This window comes from Staurois parvus, unplaced genomic scaffold, assembly GCF_062004578.1.
Source record: "Staurois parvus isolate SC_StPar_1 unplaced genomic scaffold, SC_StPar_1.0 ptg000221l, whole genome shotgun sequence".
Taxonomy (NCBI): domain Eukaryota; kingdom Metazoa; phylum Chordata; class Amphibia; order Anura; family Ranidae; genus Staurois; species Staurois parvus.
Window position 1 is genome coordinate 3,676,898 of NW_028318017.1, and position 24,190 is coordinate 3,701,087.

General features: G+C 45.2%; 2 protein-coding genes across 2 annotated transcripts in view; both read right to left on the reverse strand.

Annotated features, from left to right (window-relative positions):
* Positions 1-24,190, reverse strand: part of LOC149460810 (uncharacterized) — a 94,741-nt gene that overhangs the window by 17,540 nt on the left and 53,011 nt on the right. The window lies entirely within an intron of this gene.
* Positions 9,890-24,190, reverse strand: part of LOC149460811 (uncharacterized) — an 84,725-nt gene continuing 70,424 nt past the window's right edge. Inside the window, exon 4 of the mRNA XM_089679324.1 lies at positions 9,890-11,133. Coding sequence (XP_089535450.1) covers positions 10,610-11,133 — 524 coding nt within the window. The 3' untranslated portion in view covers positions 9,890-10,609. The remainder of the gene's footprint in view (positions 11,134-24,190) is intronic.

The following is a 24,190-nucleotide window of genomic DNA, read 5'->3' on the forward strand; positions in this document are numbered from 1 at the left end:
TGATGGAGAAGGTCCGCTGTGTAAGGTTTCAACTGCCTCCATTTCAGGATAGTAGATGGAGCCAAATTCGTAAAGATCTGGTAGGTATGGCCTTGAAATTTCAATTCAGAATGATCTCTGGCAGCTTTGAGCAATGTGCGATAAAACATAAGCTTGACTATAATGTCTCTTGGTGGGCTTTCAGGCCTCTTTGGGCCCTGAGAACAATGGATACGATGAAATTCAAGCTTCTCTATAGGGAGATCCGGGGCTTATTCTTGGAATAAGGCTGTAGCTGTGGAGGTGAGGTCAGTGACATGCTCGGTGATACCCCGGATACGAAGGTTCCCCCTACGGGACATATTCTCAAGTCCTCAATGCGGTGGAGAGCAGACTCTAACTCTTTGCGGATGTCTGTCATGTCCTGGTCATGGTTCTCAAGGACTGCCAATGCACCCATGTGGTGAGGAGCGAGTTCAGCCTGCTGCCATCTTGGATCGCTGCTCGCGAGCGCTGTATTGTTTCACTTTAAGCATTTATTCTATAACTGCTCCTGGCTGAATGGAAATTTTGAAAATAGTTCATGTTCCCCATGACAGTGCCCCTCGTGCTATTTTTTTTTACACCTATTTGTCTGTTAGCCCAGAAGATGGGCAGTTTTTATTTTTGTTCCCATTGATTTTGATGGAATTCAGGATCAGCCATGGAACTTCTTTGAAGTTCTCTGAACCCTGCTTGGATTGGTCCCAGGGCAGTTGGGCTCATCCCTATCAGAAAACCAGTGGACACAGGCATCCTGACAAATGATGCATTCCTGCCCTGGGTTGGTATCAGCCGGGGATTTCTGGTGTGTGGGATGTCTTCTCTGAAATTTGTACCAGGACTTTCAGGTTTAGTATTGATTTCAAAGAGGAACTCACACAGGAAAAAAAACAGTGGTCCTCACCAAAAAGCATAACAGACCCTTAAAAAAACAAGAATACCTTATGGGGTCCCCCAAAAAATCATCCTAGACCCATATTCAAGCCTGCTTGCCAGGAAAGATATGCTTGTGCTTCCCCCACCTCTTGAACCATACCAGGCCACGTGTCCTCTAGATAGGGAGAGTATCTTGCCAAGTCCATTCACTCCTGGTTGGAAAGTTGAAGTCCAATGTATGACCTCGTATCAGGGGACATGAGGAATCTGTACAACATGAGGCATCGGGAAATGTACATCTGTCTGCAGAACACAGGGGAGATATTGGAACTCGAATTCATGGTCACCTGGAAATCATCAAAAGGAGAAAGTCCATTCAAACCGTGAGATTGGTCAGAGACTCATTGGTGTCATTGTGTGCATTGCCAGACTAGGTCTTGGTTACAGAGTGAAGGTTGGTGCTGCTCATACTATATGGAACCCTCATCTACTTCATGGACATTTTCTTCTGCTTCTTTCTCTTCTTAGTAAATATGATAGAAATCTTCACAATCATATAGAAGAGGTTGGGGCCCGGAGTAGTCATAGGAAGGCCCAGCACCCCAATAGTAGAGGAAGAGGTGGTCTGTTGACATTGAGAAGAAGACTCCAGTCAATTTCTGGATCTCCATCACTGGAAACATGATGAGACAACAAATACTCCGGGATGGAGGAGGAGCTGTTGGTGTCAGTGTGGAAATGGACAGAACACGGGAGGATGACACTGAAAGAACAATACAGCTTCATTCTGCGATATGTCCAGGAGAGAACGGTACAGGAGACACCTTTCTCTGTAATTAATGTCAGTAGTAGAAGACCAGAAGAAAGCCTGTTCTGTATTCTGCAGGAGCAGATGGAACAGTTCTCCTTGTTTGTTTTTATCACCATTATTGCTCCATATCTAGTGACTGTATGACCAGCATGGTCCTAAAACTCTACTTTACCTGACTACTGCACTCTATACACAGAGCTGTATATGACATATTCCTGACCACTGCACTCTATACACAGAGCTGTATATGACATATTCCTGACCACTGCACTCTATACACAGAGCTGTATATGACATATTCCTGACCACTGCACTCTATACACAGAGCTGTATATGACATATTCCTGACCACTGCACTCTATACACAGGGCTGTATATGACATGTTCCTGACCACTGCACTCTATACACAGAGCTGTATATGACATGTGCCTGACCACTGCACTCTATACACAGGGCTGTATATGATATACTCCTGACCACTGCACTCTATACACAGGACTGTATATGACATGTTCCTGACCACTGCACTCTATACACAGGGCTGTATATGACATGTTCCTGACCACTGCATGCTATACACAGGGCTGTATGTGACATGTTCCTGACCACTGCATTCTATACACAGGGCTGTATATGATATGTTCCTGACCACTGCACTCTATACACAGGGCTGTATATGATAAGCTCTGGACAACTGCACTCTATACACAGGGCTGTATATGATGTGCTCCTGACCACTGCACTCTATACACAGGGCTGTAAATTATGTGCTCCTGACCACTGCATTCTATACACAGGGCTGTATATGATATGTTCCTGACCACTGCACTCTATACACAGGGCTGTATATAAGCTCTGGACAACTGCACTCTATACACAGGGCTGTATATGATGTGCTCCTGACCACTGCACTCTATACACAGGGCTGTAAATTATGTGCTCCTGACCACTGCACTCTATACACAGGGCTGTAAATGATGTTATCCTGACCACTGCACTCTATACACAGGGCTATAAATGATTTTCTCCTGACCACTGCACTCTATACACAGGGCTGTAAATGATGTGCTCCTGACCACTGCACTTTATACACAGGGCTGTATATGATGTGCTCCTGACCACTACACTCTATACACAGGGCTGTATATGATGTGCTCCTGACCACTGCACTCTATACACAGGGCTGTAAATGATGTTCTCCTGACCACTGCACTCTATACACAGGGCTGTATATGATGTTCTTCTGACCACTACACTCTATACACAGGGCTGAAAATTATGTGCTCCTGACCACTGCACTCTATACACAGGGCTGTAAATGTTTTGCTCCTGACCACTGCACTCTATACACAGGGCTGTAAATGTTTTGCTCCTGACCACTGCACTCTATACACAGGGCTGTATATGATGTGCTCCTGACCACTCACTGCACTCTATATACAGGGCTCAGGGCTGTAAATTATTATTATTACAAGGAGTTTATATAGCGCCAAAGGGTTTGCTCAGCGCTGTACAATAGAGGGGGGGACAATACATGGCACAGTACAACAACAACAAACAACGTACGAGGTGTAAGAGGGCCCTACTCTTTCGAGCTTACAATCTAGGAGGGAGGGGTAGTGGTACAGGAGGAAGTGGCTGAGGGGAATGAGGGGTGGGAGGAAAGAGGGTAAATGACATACTCCTGACCAGTGCACTTTGTATGCTGGGCTGTGTATGCTATACACCTGACCACTGCAGTCTATACACAGGGTTGTATATGATATACTAAAAACTACTGTCAGGGCTCCCAGGTATGACCAGAGGTGTGTGACTGAAGCAGGGAAACGCAGACCTCAGATATGTTATAAACAATATAATTTATTAACACTAACAATACAAACATAAACGCAGTGCAATACTAAAACATAACACAGTGCAAACAAACCAAACCAACCACCCACAGATAACAGTATATACAAGCAAGCGTCGTCAGGCAGGCCGGGTCAATATCAATTGGGCAGGTAGGTACAGGGGGAGCAAGCGGAGAATGGTCGGGGTCACAGGCCAGGTTCAGCAGGTAGCAAGCAGCATAGTACAGAGGGTCAGGCAGAGGGATGGTCCGGGTCACAAGCCAGGGATCAGAACAGGTAGCAAGCAGCGTAGTACAGAGGGTCAGACAGAAGGATGGTCAGGGTCACAAGCCAGGATCAGAGCAGGAGAAGTCAGCAAAGGAACAGAAACAGGATGCAGGACAGATACAGGGCCCAGGACAAACACAACACCAAGGCAGAGTCTGCAAGTCTGGCCATCCCTTAAATACACCAGTATCATCAGTTCCAGGTGTTAGCTGGCTGAAAGGTTGAGTCTCTGATTGCTGGGAGCACCCGCTGGCCAGCCCTGGTACTGCAGATCAAAAGGCAGGTGAGTCCCACCATTGCTGGCCAGTCCATTCCTAACAGTACCCCCCCCTCAAGGAGCGGCCTCAGGACGCTCCAAACAGTCCTAGCTGGGCAAAATGTTCCACCGCCCGGGTCTGGTAACTGGCGGGATATCAAAGACTGGCACACCGGGCAGGACTCCGGGCAGCGGCACACCGGGCTGGACTCCGGGCAGAGGCACACCGGGCTGGACTCCGGGCAGAGGCACATCGGGCAGAGGCACATCGGGCAGAGGCACATCGGGCAGAGGCACATCGGGCAGGACTCCGGGCAGAGGCACACCGGGCAGAGGCACACCGGGCAGAGGCACATCGGGCAGAGGCACACCAGGCAGAGGCACACCAGGCAGAGGCACATCGGGCAGAGGCACATCGGGCAGAGGCACATCGGGCAGGACTCCGGGCAGAGGCACATCGGGCAGGACTCCGGGCAGAGGCACATCGGGCAGGACTCCGGGCAGAGGCACATCGGGCAGGACTCCGGGCAGAGGCACATCGGGCAGCACTCCGGGCAGAGGCACATCGGGCAGGACTCCGGGCAGAGGCACATCGAGCAGAGGCACACCGGGCAGAGGCACACCAGGCAGAGGCACATCAGGCATCAGGCCGAGTACAGGCATCAGGCCGAGTACAGGCTTCAGGCCGCGTAGAGGCTTCAGGCTGAGGAGAGGCTTCAGGCCGCGTAGAGGCTTAAGGCTGAGGAGAGGCTTCAGGCCGCGTAGAGGCTTCAGGCCGAGTAGAGGCTTCAGGACGCGTAGAGGCTTCAGGCCGCGTAGAGGCTTCAGGCCGAGTAGAGGCTTCAGGACGCGTAGAGGCTTCAGGCCGCGTAGAGGCTTCAGGCCGCGTACAGGCATCAGGCTGCGTACAGGCATCAGTCTGAACCACGGAAGGCAGGCTCACCGGTTTGGATACTGGCAGGATGGTATTGGTTGGAAAGAATTTTCGCTTTTTTCTGGTTTTAACTACTGGAGCACTGCAAGTAAACGCAGGTCTGCAAACGAATGGAGCAGCTGGAGACAGAGAAGAACTGGAGGATGGAACAGGAGAGGGAGCAGTTGCTACAGAGGGCTTCTTTACAGGGTTAAAGGCAGGATAGGTGCAGCGAGTGGGAACAGGGTACTGACATGCGGTAGATAGCCAAGTATACTGGGCTGTAACTGGAGGAGCTGGTGGGAATACAGGAGTAGAGTTAGAAGCAGGACTGGGTCTTTGTAAGCTGACTGAGGCTGGGTGCAACAAATCTGTCCATGTCTGCAGTAGGGGTTGAACAAAGCTGAGCTTACACAAAGTCTGTCTGGTCAATGACTGCACTGCGTTTATACAATCTCTCAGTGTCTGTGGTGAACATGTGGAATAACGCTCCAGAAAGTAACCCACATCATCCTCTAATAACCACACCAGGGACTCTACCTGGTCTGCACTAAATGGTGGCAAAAATTCATCCCTGCATTCGGGGGAACCAGATGAAACCAACTCTGCACAAACCTCAATCAATGGCTGCACCTCAGAGAACACTGTGCCCTGATCTACTAGAACATGAGCGAGCCGTATACATTCTAGCAATTCATCCCGGGGATACTCCTTCAGAGTTTGATAAGCATACTCCCTGTCATCAAACACTAGCAGATATAAATACTCAACCTCATCAAGATCCATCCTTCCCATCAACAAGCCAAGATGGCTTCCCTGTGCAGCCACTTCTGGTCAGGATTGGCCTTGGTGTAATGTCAGGGCTCCCAGGTATGACCAGAGGTGTGTGGCTGACGCAGGGAAACGCAGACCTCAGATATGTTATAAACAATATAATTTATTAACACTAACAGTACAAACATAAACGCAGTGCAATACTAAAACATAATACGGTGCAAACAAACCAAACCAACCACCCACAGATAACAGTATATACAAGCAAGCGTCGTCAGGCAGGCCGGGTCAATATCAATTGGGCAGGTAGGTACAGGGGGAGCAAGCGGAGAATGGTCGGGGTCACAGGCCAGGTTCAGCAGGTAGCAAGCAGCATAGTACAGAGGGTCAGGCAGAGGGATGGTCCGGGTCACAAGCCAGGGATCAGAACAGGTAGCAAGCAGCGTAGTACAGAGGGTCAGACAGAAGGATGGTCAGGGTCACAAGCCAGGATCAGAGCAGGAGAAGTCAGCAAAGGAACAGAAACAGGATGCAGGACAGATACAGGGCCCAGGACAAACACAACACCAAGGCAGAGTCTGCAAGTCTGGCCATCCCTTAAATACCCCAGTATCATCAGTTCCAGGTGTTAGCTGGCTGAAAGGTTGAGTCTCTGATTGCTGGGAGCACCCGCTGGCCAGCCCTGGTACTGCAGATCAAAAGGCAGGTGAGTCCCACCATTGCTGGCCAGTCCATTCCTAACAACTACACTCTGTATGATGGGCTGTATATAACATACACCTGACCAGCGCATTCTGGGCCATTTTTCACAGTAATCTGTAAACTGATGACCTTGGAAGGCTCTTAAAGTGTCATCTTTGAAAGGTTTTTGGGTACCAAAGATTTTATTCCTTACACCGACACACAATTTTTATTTGTTCTTACACTTTAAACATTAGAGCTCCCCCTAGCTGCAGCCTGGTAAAAACATTGCTGGGAGGTCTATTCATTTCTCTGCTACATACTTCCCGTCTTTATATAAACGTCTCCTGACATTTAGGGGTCTAATCAAAAAATGTGTACAGCAATTTACCAGATGAAAATCCATGTCCATTCCTTCTTTTTATTTGGCTATTTGCTGGTCGAATAATTTCCATTGATGTAAAATAGACAACACCACATTAGCCACTAGATGGAGATAATTGTTATTATACTTGGTGTATTTATATAGTATTTTTCGTTTTAAATCAATGGCTGGTTTAATGGTGTTAGCTTAATTAATTTATGTTCCTCAGTGTCTGCTATACTCATGAGTATGATCTCAGGTACTAGTATGAAGCCCTGCCCGATGAAGGAAAAGAAGGGGTCTATTTTTTAAAACTTTGTTGGATGAATGTGGCAATCATTCATCCAGCTGTTACAAATTCTGACTGTGATTTAACACAGTGATTTCCTATGACCTTCAGCCCCATCTAGTGATCATAATGAGGTATTTTTCCTGAAATACCTCAATCAGTAAAGATAGAGCAATAATGCACTATGGCCATTAGATGGAATCAAGCAAGTCAATGTATGAAATAAAATACAGCCAATGTTCATCACAGCTGGGTGAATGCCGGTCATAATCGTACAACTATTTTTTTTTTAAAATAGACCTCTAAATGTTTGTGCATTCTTACACCACCAAAATCAGTTTACAAATGGATAGAAAACTGGCTCAAAGACCGAATTCAGAGAGTAGTGGTTAATGATTCATACGCTGAATGGTCTAGGGGTGTTAGTGGTTTACCCCGAGGTTCAGTATTAGTAGTGGGGTACCCCAAGGTTCAGTATTAGTGGGGTACCCCAAGTTCAGTATTATTAGTGGTGTACCCAAAAGGTACAGTGTTATTAGTGGGGTGCCCAAAGGCTCAGTGTTATTAGTGGTGTACCCCAAGGTTCAGTATTATTAGTGGGGTACCCCAAGGTTCAGTGTTATTAGTGGGGTACCCCAAGGTTCACTGTTGTCAATGGTGTACCCCAAGGTTCACTGTTGTCAATGGTGTACCCCAAGGTTCAGTGTTGTCAATGGTGTACCCCAATGTACAGTGTTATTAGTGTTGTACCCAAAAAGTACACTATTAGTGTGGTACCTCGAGGTTCAGTGTTATTAGTGGTGTACCCCTAAATTCAGTGTTATTAATGGTGTACCCCAAGGTTTTATTATCGGGGTATCCCAAGGTTCATTGTTATTAGTGGGGTATCCCAAGGTTCAGTGTTATTAGTGATGTACCCCAAGGTTCAGTGTTATTAGTGGAGTATGTAGCAATCATGCCCACAGAGATGGTCATGGTTCAACCATTTTGCTCCAAACCCTCCATCTTGTAGATCCTTCTCCCCCTCTCGAATAATCCCCCTCCCTCTCTGTTCATTTACAGTGACATGTGGCCTGAGTGATGAGGAGTGTCACAGAAGGCCAGAGCACAGCAGGAAGCTCCGAGCTATAAAACCCCCAAAGGAGCTGGGACTTCGCTGTCTAAAAACCTGTGCAATCTGGCACATCAAAAAAGGATAACCCAAGCCTTCCCCTGAATTCAAAGACGTTCCAGGGGAGTCATAAACTAGATACCACTTTTAAAATCCATTTTCACCCTATGTCTCATATCTTGGAATATGAGAGACTTACATAAAAACCAAGCATATCTTCAGATTGCTCATGATCAGACAAATCATTTGATAGGTCACACTCCCTGGCTGGAATATATAGAAAAGCAGAAAATTACATCTCTTGAACCATTCAAGTATGTATTACATATTTCATATCTAACCGTTCCTCAGATGTGTCTGCATATTAATCTACCCGCGGGTTGAATGGTACTTGTGCCTAGGAAAAGTTTTGAGCCAAAATATGAGCTTTGAGAGATTTAGGTTCTAGTTTGGGTCTCCGCCCAGACACCCCTCCCCAAATGAGGCATTGGTCCTTGGCTCCAGAGACACCGCCTGCTGGGGAACTACAAAATAGGCTGTCAGGCCTAAGAGTGGAAGTTGAAGAATTCTCCCATTTAACATCAGAACCAACTTGGAAGACGATGCCCTTTTGCTCTGAAACTTGATCTGCTTAACCCAAGGCTGATTGGCAAGTACTTTAACCTCCTTTCTGTTACCTCTTTGCTGTGCTATTGTTCTCTGTATATTTATATATATATTGGTTACATCTTTTTTTCTGTAAATATTTTTATTGCACCCTTTTGACCTTTTAGTAATAAATCTTTCTTTCTGACTGTGTTGAACTGTTTCTAAAGCTCTTTAATGCAATTTACGAATTCCTGCCCCTGAAGAGCGCTACTATGTGTGTTTAACCCTCTGTATAACCTGTCTGCGGTGATAGTGGTATACAGACAATTATCCAATCATCCTAGTGTTATTGCTGGTATTGCTGAGCTGTACAAAAAGGAGTTGGTGGCAGTGTGAAGGTTTAATTGCATAATTAACCTGACCCAGTAACAATCGCACTCAGGCTGCCGGTACATCGATTTGTGGTCCATTAGCTGGAAAATCTTTGTGCAGAGTGCAGCTGGGTGTGGCATTGTTACGCACGTGACATCGCGGTTTTAGATTGGCTGGTCCTTCGGTCATGAGTTTGGTGAGAAGGTCTGGGGTCTGACGCGCAATTGTCACAGGGTACCCCAAGGTTCAGTGTCGGGACCCTTACTTATTAATATATTTATAAACAATATCGGGTCTGAGATTATAAATCCCATTTCAGTCTTTGCAGAGGACACCAAGCTGTGCCGGGGAATAACGTCCTTACAGGATGTCTCCAACTTACAAGCCGACCTCAATGCTCTGTGTAATTGGGGGACTATGGGGCCAATGAGGGTTAATGTCAATAAATGTAAGGTTCTGCACTTGGGGGCTAAGAATGAGCATGCATCATACATACTGGGGGGTACAACTGGGGGGGGTCAATGGTGAAGAAGGATCTGGGAGGTCTGGTAGATCACAAGCTTAATAATGGCATGTAATGCCAAGCTGCGGGTTCTATAGAGAGCAGAATCCTCTCTTATACTAGGAGAGGTATAGACTTCAGAGAGAGAGATCATTCCCATCCAGTACAAATCATTAGTAATACCTCATCACAGAGGACAAGGGGACACTCTTTACATCTGGAGGAAAAGAGATTTAATCTCCAAACATGGAAAGGTTTCTTCACAGTAAGAGCTGTGAGAATGTGGAATAGACTCCCTCAAGAGTTGGTTGTGGCCAGCTCAGTGGATTGCTGTAGGAAAGTCCTGGATTGTTTCTTGGATACACAGAATATAACTGGATATAACATTTATAGGTAAAGTTGATCCAGGAAATATCCGATCGCCTCTCGGGGGATCAGGAAGGAATTGTTTCTCCTGCAGGAGCAAATTAGATCATTCTTTATTGAGGTTGCCTTCCTTTGGATCAACTGTGGGTGTAGGATTGTATAAATTTTTCCCCTTTTAATGGTCTAAGTAGATGGACTTGTGTCTTTTGTTTTTTCAATCAAACTTACTATGAAACTATGTAACCACAAAATGTACTCAGCCAATGAAAGGTGATGACTCCATTTTTATTCTTCTCCTGCTATCAATGGCCAACCCGGTCCCACACTTCATCCATGTCTTTGGGGACCTCTGATCTCCTTATGGATGGTTTCTTCCATGAAGATCAGCCATGGAGTATATCTGAGGTGTATATCAGGGTGTGCTTCTTCCCCACATGAGAGCGGGGATGTCCAGCAACATTCATCTAGAAAACATTTCCCGCACTCAAGGCACTAATACACCTCAACGGTTGTGTGGGACCCCTGATGTACAGGAAGACAGGACTTCAGTGAGGCACATTTCCCTCACTCAGGACTGGAGAGTGGCTTCTCCCTTGTGTGAGCTCTCTGATGAATGGAAAGATTGGACTTCTGTGAAAAACATTTCCCACACTCAGAACAGGAATATGGCTTTTCCCCCGTGTGCAACCTTTGATGCTTGATGAGATCTGATTTTTTTACAAAACATTTCCCACACTCGGAACAGGAATGGGGCTTTTCTCCCGTGTGCAGTCTCTGATGAATATAAAGATTGGACTTATCTGAAAAACATTTCCCGCACTCAGGACAGGAATATGGCTTTTCTCCTGTGTGAGATCTCTGATGTTTGACAAGATCTGTTTTTTGTACAAAACATTTCCCGCACTCAGAACACAAATAAGGCTTCTCTCCCGTGTGAAATCTGTGATGATTATAAAGATTGGACTTATCTGAAAAGCATTTTCCACACTCAGAACAGGAAAGTGGCTTCTCCCCCGTGTGCGATCTTTGATGTCTGTAAAGATTGGAATTCAATGAAAAACATTTCCCGCACTCAGAACAGGAATACGTCTTCTCTCCCGTATGCAATTTCTGATGTCTAGAAAAATGTGACTTCTGTGAAAAACATTTCCCGCACTCAGGACAGGAATACGGCTTCTCTCCTGTGTGAGATTTTTTGTGCTCATTAAGACGGCATTTAAAACTGAAACCCTTCCCGCACTCAGTACAGGAGAAGATCTTCCCTGTTAGAAGGCCGGCCCGGTCCCGCACAGTCTGAGGTTCCTCAGGATACGAGGAATCCGATGGTCCATCTACACTGGGTGGTGCCGGATGGACATTGGAGGGAGCCGGGTTTTCTCCTGGACTATACTGTGTGATGTCCTCATCTTCTACTTTCCAGTCTGGAGACAAAGTGAGACAATCCTCTGAGGTTTTCCTCATCTCCCGGCCATGGACTAAAATACAAAGACAAAGAGGATTACTAGACAGGAGCCGATTGGTTCCCCCAAACAAGGACTCCGCCCACATCAGGCAGCTTGGTCTCTGAGGAGCTTACAATTCCACCCTCAAGGGAACTAGGAAATGGCTCCTCTGATCTCCTACCAGGTCATTTCTTTATTCATGGACCTTAGTCAGAGAGTGAGGAAACAACCAGAATTGTCTTTTATAGGAGGGACAGTGATGAGGGGATTATAGGACGAGGGTCCCCACCCCCTCTATCACTCATCGCCATCTTCCCAACACAAGAAGTACTGCACTTCCTTAATTAGTCCATGATTTAGTCATGAAGAACAGCGGGGCTGAGCCCCACCAGAGGTCAGAGAGTGAGGATGGGGGGAGAACAACCAAGATGAAGACTGGACTGATCCTGAAGACCACCATCATTGGGGTATTGACTCCTCCCTCATTATCACTTTCTGTTTAAGGGTCAAAAGTTGGAGGATGTTATCACATTATTATCAAAACAGATATATAGGGGTTTATTTACTAAAGCTGGAGAGTCCAAAATCAGACTCCCTTCTGCATAGAAACCAATCAGCTTCTAACCTCAGCTTGTTCAATGAAGCTTTGGCAATGAAACCTGGAAGCTGATTGGTTTCTATGCAGAAGGGAGTCTGATTTTGGACTCTCCAGCTTTAGTAAATAAACCCCATAATGTCCAGCTTGTAGAAAATGGGTGTAACAAAAGAATACATATGTTTTGTGGTATTGGGGAGATCATACTCATGTGGTAGGTGTTTTTTTAATGAGTTGTGACGGTCCAAACTGTATTTTAGGGCATGGCATCCCCCTTTTATTAATTAAAATTGAAAGTTCACTTGGGCATCAGTTACCCATGTAGGCGTTCTTCCATCAACAGTCAAACCAAAATACCAAGCCACCTAGCTCCCTTGTCTGCAGCAACACCGCTCTTCTTACCAGCCCCTTTGACTGTGTTGTCTAGCTTTACCTGTTCACTTGGCTTTTTTAGACTTTAGTTGCAGTGCCCTGCTGCAAAGCCCAATCCCAGCTTCTGGATAGGGGTTCTCCTGACACCCCAATAGGAGCCCTCCTGACTCCTTGAATGCGATCTCCTGTCTCTTGGCTGGCACTCCTCTGACCTCTGTGTAAGACCTTTAGTCTCCCACACTGAGAGCTGTCTCCAATCCTCAGGCTTGAGTATACAAGGGTCCTGCACACCTGTACACTTAGACAGACTGCAGGCATCATGTAAAATCCGGACACAGGATTTAAAGTTCCGATACAAAACTACAGAATATGGAGAAAACCAGAAACACAGCTTTTTCAAATCAGAAATGATAGTCCAGAACCTCACATGAACTCTCAATGTGAATCCTATGTCATATGCTCCTCTATGTTCACAGTAATAGGGTCTTGCTTGGTCACATACCCCCAAGCAAGACCCTATCCAACTGGAAGACATGAAACACAAACTTCTCACTTTGGCATCTCTGTACAATCCACCACCTAATACTTTCTCCCTGTCACTACCTTCCCTCTTACGTCTGAATGGGAACTCTGCTCTACAGGACCTAATTAGAGCTACCCAAGTCTTCTTTCTGGTGTGCTTCCACAAGCGCCTATCCTGAGACCTTAACAGGGCCCTACCCATCCTTCTACCAGCCCCACTCCCATTTGGTCTTGGGATCCTCAGGATACTTTTACTTTCTCTGTATATTTTGTTTTTTCTGCTGCCTTTTCCCATCTTCCTGTCCTAAAGCTGTAGGGAACCTCCATTGCCTAACATGGAGACACATTTCTTCTCATTTGTACCAAATTCAACCACTCTTGGTGTTCTTTTGGGTTCATCAACCCTTGTGTGGGTACCCTCAGTAACCAAAAACCCATTTAGAATACCATTCCATATTGGTTCACACATTTCCCTGTTACCGTTACCAACGCTATTAGTATTTTCTGGCAGAGTCTCCAGGCTCTTTGGCCTCTTGTGGGTAATGGACAGAATTCCTGCTACTGCCGCAGCTGTTCTGGACCTTTCTTCTTATGAGGTCTAGTGGTTGAGACAGTATACATGCCATGTACCAACCACTGCTCAGCTGCATCTCGGACCACACCAGCAGGAATGGTTATCATCACACCATCAAATGGAGAGACCTCTAGCCTGTCTGTCATTTCCAATTCCTTTAGCATTTTTGCTGAGCGCTGTTCTGTTTCATGCACAGGATCTGGGGGTTCTGGTAGATCACAGGGAATGTCCGATTGCCTCTCGGGGGATCGAGAAGGAATTTTTTTCCCTGCAAATTGTAATTATGTTTTGCTGTTTTTTTTTGCCTTCCTCTGGATCAACTGTGGGTGTAGGATTATAACTTTTTTTTTTTTATGGTTGAACTGGATGGACTTTTGTCTTTTTTTCAGCCAAACTATGTAACTATATTGCCCTCTTAGACACCAACACAGGGAAATACATACCAGCATTTTCAAACTCATTAGTAAGCAACGCACCATCGTATTTAGTTTTAACACCCGCCTCCCTGCTACACAGGGCATTGCATGGACACAAGTCCTTAACAGTCCACAATTGTGCTGCAGGTTCAGATTTAACCTGTGATTCCCTATTACATAGGGTAACATTGCAGCAAGCCTCTTTTTACATTAGAAGCAGATTTCCTCCCTGGACTTACTCCCACTTTACTAAGTATAGTTCCATAATAGTTCTCGGGGGATCAGGAAGGAATTTGTTTCCCTGCAGGAGCTAATTGGATCATGCTTAGCTGGGTTTTTGTTGCCTTCCTCTGGATCAACTGTGGGTGTAGGATTATAACTTTTTGTTTTGGTTTTTTTAATGGTTGAACTAGATGGACCTTTGTCTTTTTTTTAGCCAGACTAATTATGTAACCAGTCTCTCCCACATTTGTACCAGCAACAGTTTTACTATGCCACTTGGCAGGTGTTGCAATCTTCATGTGAGAGCGATGTCTCTTCCCTGCTATGCCGCCACGTGGCCTTCGGGGGACATTACTGTCTCCTTGGACTCCCCCTGCTGGGGCTAACAGCAGGCACAAACACATGGTCATACCCTGTGACAGATCCAACTGGGACAGGGGCTTATGGAGGGGACTAGGTGCTAGCCTTCTACCCACTGATTATGGCCCATGGAGGAGACCAGGGATTTTGTCTGCTTCTCCAGGTCAGAGCATGGAAAAGAGCTCTGTTCAGCCTCTGATCACATGGAGAGAGCATATCAGTCTGTGATGATGGATAATAACATGATGAACACCCAGAGCAAGGCTTGGATGAATTCTCTGAGTAAAGACAATGCAGCTTCCATTCTGGACTTCTGGGTCAGAGTATGTAATGTACAACATTCATAGAAAAAAAAACAAGGGGGCGGACTGCACAGTGACAAATCACTGTGATAGCTAATCAGAGGCTATCACAGTGATCATGTGACCTGGAAGCAGGAGTCCCAGGTCCCAATTGTTAGAACGGGACTCTCGGTGGCACCCCAGTCTTTGTGCCGTGTGGCGCTCTCCCAGCACAAAGACAGGTACGCAAATATGCGGCCCACACAAAAAAAGCCCAGTTCTGTGAGGCTGCATATCTGTGTTACAACGGCGTGAAAGGGTTAAAGTTCCAAAGTTGGAGGATGTTATCACATTATTATCAACATGTAAAGTCTGTGCTCCAATCACATCATCCGATATAAAATGTCCAGCTGGGAGGAAATGGGAGCAAAATAAATAAGGCCGATGTAATGAATAACTTACTATATGGTCTTAGCTTTTGTATCATATATAATATCACAATGATGTAATGTACAACATAGAGTATATAGTGCAGGGGTCAGGAGTATGTAATGTACAACATAGAGTATATAGTGCAGGGGTCAGGAGTATGTAATGTACAACATAGAGTATATAGTGCAGGGGTCAGGAGTATGTAATGTACAACAGAGTATATAGTGCAGGGGTCAGGGGTATGTAATGTACAATACAGAGTATATAGTGCAGGGGTCAGGAGTATGTAATGTACAATACAGAGTATATAGTGCAGGGGTCAGGAGTATGTAATGTACAATATAGAGTATATAGTGCAGGGGTCAGGAGTATGTAATGTACAACATAGAGTATATAGTGCAGGGGTCAGGAGTATGTAATGTACAACATAGAGTATATAGTGCAGGGGTCAGGAGTATGTAATGTACAACATAGAGTATATAGTGCAGGGGTCAGGAGTATGTAATGTACAACATAGAGTATATAGTGCAGGGGTCAGGAGTATGTAATGTACAACAGAGTATATAGTGCAGGGGTCAGGGGTATGTAATGTACAATACAGAGTATATAGTGCAGGGGTCAGGAGTATGTAATGTACAATATACAGTATATAGTGCAGGGGTCAGGAGTATGTAATGTACAATACAGAGTATATAGTGCAGGGGTCAGGAGTATGTAATGTACAATATAGAGTATATAGTGCAGGGGTCAGGAGTATGTAATGTACAATACAGAGTATATAGTGCAGGGGTCAGGAGTATGTAATGTACAACATAGAGTATATAGTGCAGGGGTCAGGAGTATGGAATGTACAACATAGAGTATATAGTGCAGGGTTCAGGAGTATGTAATGTACAACATAGAGTATATAGTGCAGGGGTCAGGAATATGTAATGTACAACATACAGTATATAGTGCAGGGTTCAGGAGTATGTAATGTACAACATAGAGTATATAGTGCAGGGGTCAGGAGTATGGAATGTACAACATAGAGTATATAGTGCAGGGGTCAGGAATATGTAATGTACAACATAGAGTATATAGTGCAGGGGTCAGGAGTATGTAATGTACAACATAGAGTATATAGTGCAGGGGTCAGGAGTATGTAATGTACAACATAGAGTATATAGTGCAGGGCTCAGGAGTATGGAATGTACAACATAGAGTATATAGTGCAGGGGTGAGGAGTATGTAATGTACAAAACAGGGTATATAGCGTAAAGGTCAGGAATTATAATATTTGTATTCAGTAATCAGTGGAAGCTTAAATGTTTACTTGAGGCAATTTGCAGAGGTCCCACACCGCTGCCTCCCATCTCCATCTACCCGGCACAGCCAGTAGATAACAGAACAAGTAACCCTGGGAGATCCTGCTAGACCTGGGCATTGTTGCAGAAGACCCAAAACACATGCCCTAGGTGCCTAGTTTTAGCAATGCCTATGGTGAAAATCAACATTTTGCTGCCAGCTGAACCCCAGAATCTCCATAAATCCAGTCTAGATCCATGAATTGTGTCTGCAGCACAGAGAAGGAAGATTATCTGAGAGAAATCCAGGAATACAGGACGGGGAACACAGCTCAGGAAAGTTACCAGGTGTCACGGCAATGCAAGCCCATGACGACTAGCTAACCATGGCTTGGGCGACTTACTCCGAGCAATAAAGGCCAGCCTGATACACTTTCACAGCCCGCACTATCTCTGGAGACTCCATTCCAAGCCATTAGACTGACGGTAGACTGGTCTGCTAGGCAACCACACACACACAATCTCCATCTGGCAGGTTTGCCAGTTTACAATCTGCATGCAAGAGCTATACTGCGACTGGAGCAAGTCATAGAAAGTCTGCGATTCACCAGTCAAATAGATCCGGCTCCGTACGAATCACACCGTCCATATCTCAGGGTCCTCAGTTTATTAAAATATGAACCCTTGGTCAATCAACCTCAGGGGATGTTCCCCTCCCAGCCCACATGACTTTCTGTGTTCTAAAGTGACAAGTCTCAAACAAGCCAGGAACGGTTCTGATCACTGGGTCGGGGATAGGATTTCTGACACCAGCGCGTCAGTCTGATCGCCACAGTACCAATCACTGTTCAGCTGTCATAATCATAATATAACTATTTTGTGTGTTTCTCCAGGATTCTACAGAGGCTACAAATCCAGTTTTACCTGTATATGGAGCCTAAAATGTGTCCAATAAGAAGGCATTATTTTCATCTCTCTGCAACTAATATTTTAGCTTTTATGAGAGATGGAATAGATTCCTCTGATCTGTGGATATAACTCAAAGCTGGCAGACATTTTGGAGCCCTCTCCTTGTCACCTGCTGGTTTTTGTAGCCGAAATGGCTAGAGTTCTTCTTTGAGCTTCAGGAAGGTGAGAAATCCATGTCTACATAGAAGGGATAGTTTTATTGGCATCTCAGTGTCACTCCTGGCCTAGAAGATGCTCTGTCCTTTCACCTGCTAATTGGTGACCATATGTCTCTGACTGATTATTGAATACTGTATCTCTAATAACACGGAATGAAACTAGATCTACAATCACATCCTTCTACAGATCACATCTCAGCTATTGATAAAATGATTCTACTCTTACATTTATGTTACACCAGAGTATTACAGGCTGATATCACCCAGTCCCCGCCCTACTCTGGACCAATCAGTGAGCAGTATGGGTGGAGGAATGGATTTAGTGTTCATGACCCACCTGTGCTGATCTCTGTAGGAGTGTCCTCCTCTATAAATGTCCCCGTTATTCCATCCTCCTCCATAGACTGCTGATCATCCCTCACATACACCTCTTCTTCTTCTGATTTAACCTCAAATTCTATATCGATTGGAACTCCACTCTAAATCAAGAAAATTAGATAGAATGCCATCTGTAAAATAAAAGCTCACAAAAAAAAAAAAAATCACACATCATCTCCACAAGTCCATGTTCTAGGTGATCTGTCCCACCAACCTTGTAATGATGAGGGATGGTGTGACCTTCCTGTGTGAAATCCCGGGAATACAGAGGACGGGGACATCTCTCTGGTGGGTTCCCATGACTGGATCCATCTACCTGATGATGGTGAGGGATGGTGTGACCTTCCTGTGTGGAATCCCGGGAATACAGAGGACGGGGACATCTCTCTGGTGGGTTCCCATGACTGGATCCATCTGTAGGAAACACACACACTGACTGAATCCATTGTTTCTATGTGTTTATCAGATGATGGGGGATCTAGGTGGATCCTCCGTACTGCTCTCTCCTTTACAATAAAGTCTCCTCTTACCCGGTGATGTGAGGGGCGGCTGATTGTCCATCATGACGTCCTTGTAGAGATCCTTGTGTCCTTCTAAATACTCCCACTCCTCCATGGAGAAATAGACAGTGACACCCTGACACCTTATAGGAACCTGACACACACAATGATACAGTCACCATCCAGACACATCCCTTGTCTGTTACTGGAGAATGTCCCAGAATTCCCGGCACCGCTCACCTCTCCTGTCAGCAGCTCAGTGATCTCTCTGGTGACTTCTAGAATCTTCTGCATGTTGTGCCTCTCAGATTTTAGGGAGTCACATGGGGGCACTGTGATGGTCATATGATCACCTGACTTCAGAAGAGGAAATCTCTGTATTGTGGAACCAATAGGAATATCATGTTAGACTCCCAGAATCCTCCTCACCTCTCCGGTCAGGTCTGTGTTTTATTAATAGATATAAGAGTGATGTCATGTGACCTCCCAGAATCCTCCTCACCTCTCCGGTCAGGTCTGTGTTTTATTAATAGATATAAGAGTGATGTCATGTGACCTCCCAGAATCCTCCTCACCTCTCCGGTCAGGTCTGTGTTTTATTAATAGAGATAAGTGTGATGTCATGTGACCTCCCAGAATCCTCCTCACCTCTTCGGTCAGGTCTGTGTTTTATTAATAGAGATGAGAGTGATGTCATGTGACCTCCCAGAATCCTCCTCACCTCTCCGGTCAGGTCTGTGTTTTATTAATAGAGATAAGAGTGATGTCATGTGACCTCCCAGAATCCTCCTCACCTCTCCGGTCAGCAGGTAGATGATCTCCAGGCTGAGGTTTAGTATCTTCTCAGTCATGTGACTCCGGTCCTCCTCCATCCTCATTGGTGCCATCATGTGATCTATACAGATCTCCTTGTAGACGGATAACGTTGGGAAATGAAAGTAAGAATGATTTGGATGGTATTGGTCACACAATAATAGGATGTGGATGTGAGGGGGGAATAGGAGGGTTACTGGACATATAAGATCTCTGCCCTACTGGAACACATTTAGTCTGGACTGTTTAGTGTTTTATACAAGGCACTCTTGGCCTGACATATTAGAAATGTTCTTTTCTCTGTTGGGTTTGTTTGGTCTCTGAACTGGTTTTGATGAGTTTTAGATCTGCAGACAAGGAATGATAAATATGATCCTTCCTATGACTTGTTTCTTCTGAGGCAGTGCTCTGAGGTCAATGTCGGGTCATCATGAGGTCCAGGAAGGGGAACTTGCTGGCTCTTGGCTGGAGTTGCGGGCAAATCTGGATAATTGGCAGAACTCCAGTTGCAAGGCTCCAATCTCCAGCAGCCTACTGACTGACAGGAGTGATGTCACTGTCACTCTCTGCAGTAAGAGAAGGGATTTGATTGGATAACAGGAGGATGGTGCTGGTGGAGTAGAAATCTGTAGGAGAGGAATCTGTTTTCTTTCTGATGGCAGTCCAGTATGGCTAAGAGGGGGACAGTGGGGGGGGGGGGGGGTTTGTTCTCTTGGCCTATTTTGTGTCCAGCAACATAATTCTTGACCAGTTAGATGAGGAGGTGAAGGCTTCCCCTTACTTGCTGGCCAGAGTTCTTTGGGGAGGTCAGAAAAGTAAGTGCAGGTGAAGGTGGGAGGACTATCAGAGACCAACAGTCCCTATAAACCCTAAAGCCCTCTTTTACTTTTGAGCCTTGCAGTCTGACTACCACTGGGGCTCCACAACCCTTCAGCCCCACTAATTTCTCAGAGGTGTTCAGTCGTATTACTTTGTAAAAGGCCCCAAAGTCCTTCAGCTACACTTCCTCCTCAGAGGTCCCAGAGTCCTTCAGCTTCAATACCGCCTCAGAGACCCCTCAGCTCCTCTACTTCCCTCAGACCCCTCAGTATTTCCCTCCCTTTGACACCAATGATGGAACATATTCTTCATGGCCGGCTGGGGAATGTTTTCTTCCTCCTGACCAGCAATGTAAGGGGCTCTATGCTCCATACTCCTGACCCCGGCACTCCATCATTGTATTGGCTGCATAGTGTAATGATTGCCCATTGGCTGCCTGTGTAGTGTCATCATTGCCCTTTGTAGGCCATGTATGGTCAGGATGGTCCTTGTCTTGTCTATTTATTGTCAGTGCTGTTTGTTTAGAGGACCATATTACTAGAATTTATCTCCACAATGAGGAGAATGTTCCGGCCCCGGAAGTGGGGGAATGTTGTGCCCCTGAAGGGGTTAATCTGGGTTCCCACACTGTATATGTGTGTATCATCATCTGCTGGAGATAAAAGACATCACAGTGACTATGGAGGAAGAGGACGGACATAACTATGGAGGAAGAGGACGAACGTGACTATGGAGGAAGAGGACGGACGTGACTATGGAGGAAGAGGACGGACGTGACTATGGAGGAAGAGGACGGACGTGACTATGGAGAAAGAGGACGGACGTGACTATGGAGCAAGAGGACGGACGTGACTATGGAGGAAGAGGACGGACGTGACTATGGAGGAAGAGGACGGACAGGATGGGGGTTACTGGGTGTAAATAGGAAATAACATCTTATTACCTCCTCTGCTGCCACTTTCACCAATGTTTCCTACTTCCTGTCTGTAACTGATATCACTTCCTGTCTGTACCTGACATCACTTCCTGTCTGTATACCATAGACTTCCTGTCTGGGTAGAAGTGAGATCGCCATCTTGTGGAGCTAAGAGGAACTGCAGCCTGAGAAACTTGGTGTGATCACAGCCTTGCCATTGCTTCCAGATGAAGGACAGTCCCGGGATTTAGACTCCTGTCCCATCATGTCCTCATCCCTCAGGTTCCAGGACTGCGGAGAGGCAGTGAGGTGATGACGGCTGGAACACCCTCTGGGTTCCATCACCAGGCACTGCAATGATACCAGACTGTTGGGAGCCGTCATCTCCTCTCTGACAGTGAAAGTAGAACTCCGACATCAGCAGAGAGGCAGCGGAGGGTGGGATCAGGTAAGTACCACCACTGACCACCAATGCTGAGCTGGAGTTACACTTTATTCTCACTGACACCTACAATGGACTTACTTTGCCTCAGTGACACCAAAAATGGGGCTTACTTTATCTTTCTTCCTTGCACCGACACACTTTTTTTTTGTCATGAAATTTTTTATTAGAATTTTAATGCTAACAAGATTGCAGTCATAAACTCAGGAAATAGTAAAGGTAGAAATCCGATTGGTCAGGAAGATCCCTTGTCTGGAATGTGGGGGTTGAGTCATTATTATTGGTGTACAATACAATACACAACGTGTTCCATTATTATAACAAAGTATTGTAGAAAAGATCCCAACATAGAAAATGGGGGAAAGGAGGAAATAAAGGCGGATATGAAGGGGAATCTGTGTACGGGGAACACCTTAACAATCACCACCATTTTATTCTCCAGGGCCTCTGATGAGAATAGATGTTTGGGGGTGTCAGTATACTTCAGCCCAAAATGTGCATTTTAACCTGTGCAAAAACAGCTCTAGCAGTGAAAAGGTTAATGTGGGCTAGATAGGATCACTCTGCTGGGGTGACATTAGAGCTCCCCCTAGCTGCAGCCTGGTAATAACATTGCTGGGAAGTCTATTCATTTCTCTGCTCCATACTTCCCGTCTTTATAGAAACGTCTCCTGACATTTGGGGGTCTATTCATAAAGAATGTGTAGAACCATTCACCTGGTGAAAGTGCATGTCCATTCCTTCTCTGTACATGGGGGGAAATTATTATTTGGCTATTTGCTGGTCGAATAATTTCCATTGATGTAAAATAGACAACACCACATTAGCCACTAGATGGAGATAATAGTTATTATACTTGGTGTATTTATATAGCATTTTACATTTTAAATCAATGGCTGGTTTAATGGTGTTAGCCTAATTAACTTATGTTCCTCAGTGTCTGCTATACTCATGAGTATGATCTCAGGTACTAGTATGAAGCCCTGCCCGATGAAGGAAAAGAAGGGGTCTATTTTTTAAAACTTTGTTGGATGAATGTGGCAATCATTCATCCAGCTGTTACAAATTCTGTCTGTGATTTAACAGTGATTTCCTATGACCGTCAGCCCCATCTAGTGATCATAATGAGGTATTTTTCCTGAAATACCTCAATCAGTAAAGATAGAGCAATAATGCACTATTGCCATTAGATGGAATCAAGCAAGTCAATGTATGAAATAAAATACAGCCAATGTTCATCACAGCTGGGTGAATGCCAGTCATAATCGTACAACTATTTTTTTTTTTTTTTTTAAAATAGACCTCTAAATGTTTGTGCATTCTTACACCACCAAAATCAGTTTACAAATGGATAGAAAACTGGCTCAAAGACCGAATTCAGAGAGTAGTGGTTAAGGATTCATACGCTGAATGGTCTAGGGGTGTTAGTGGGGTATGCTAAAGATAATTATTGAGAGGTTATAAAATAAATTAAATTATCGTATCACCCAATATTTGGTCTCCATTCAGTAGCCAAAAAAGGCATGCAAAAAGGAGGATTTGTGAAAAGAAATTCACAGAAAAGCGGCTACATTATGAACAGAATGTGACACTCAGAAAAATTTCCAAAAATTATGCTTTATTACACTTATAAATATGACATATGGGCAGTCGCCCTGGTTTACCACCACCTCAGTATGAGACAATACACACAGACCTAAAACCATTAAAATAACACCAAGACCGGTCTAAATGCATGTGCAACAGAGAAAATGACTGCAAGAGTCTAATGTCCCTGAGACACAGACACATAGGTGAACACTTCCCACAGGAGGTGTATCCAAAAATTATACCATAGGTATACCATAATACATGTTATAATATTAGAATTCGGCTATTGCCATAATGGTTGTATCCCAAATAGGGAATCCAAAAATTATACTATGGATATGGATATCACATGTATGCAATTCAGCAAGCACAAAATGCGTCAAGAGGAGAACAATATGCCACAGGCCTGTATGAAAAAAGACAAAAATGTCATATGTATACTGCAATACATTCCTGTGCCGGCACAAGTGGTTGGGGCCCATTCATCTGTATAGACAGCTGTTTCCTAGAGCTCTTAAATGAGAATATGCGCCATTTATTCCCAGGATGGAAGAAAGGATGCAAAAAGCAGCACTCTGCTTGAAATGGTTTCTTCACCACTACATGTGGACTACACACCACTTTCTGTAAGAAAAACAAGACACATCCCAAAAGATCTTCTGCCTGTTGAAATACATGTGGTATGTCTTGTTTCCCATAAAAAGCACCATGATGTCCCCATCCTGTAGTAAAACAGACAATATGTGGAAGAGTCACTGACAGAGCTTACACTCTATGTAGGATATATAGGTCATATAGTGACAGAGGACCATATATCTAATGTCCTGTGACAGTCCACTCACCACCTGTGCACTGGATAATAGGAACGGAAAGGATGTCCTTCATAGGTATTGCCATACAAGGCCAAAGAGGCCAAGGAACCACCGCTGACATCCGCCGATATACCGCGGGTTCCAGCCCCTTCTTGGCGCCTGTGCTGCTTAGGCTTGCCTCATGACATGTGAAGGTGGCTTCCTCCTAATGGGTCAGCGTGCGTTCCACCTAGTGCGCATGACCGG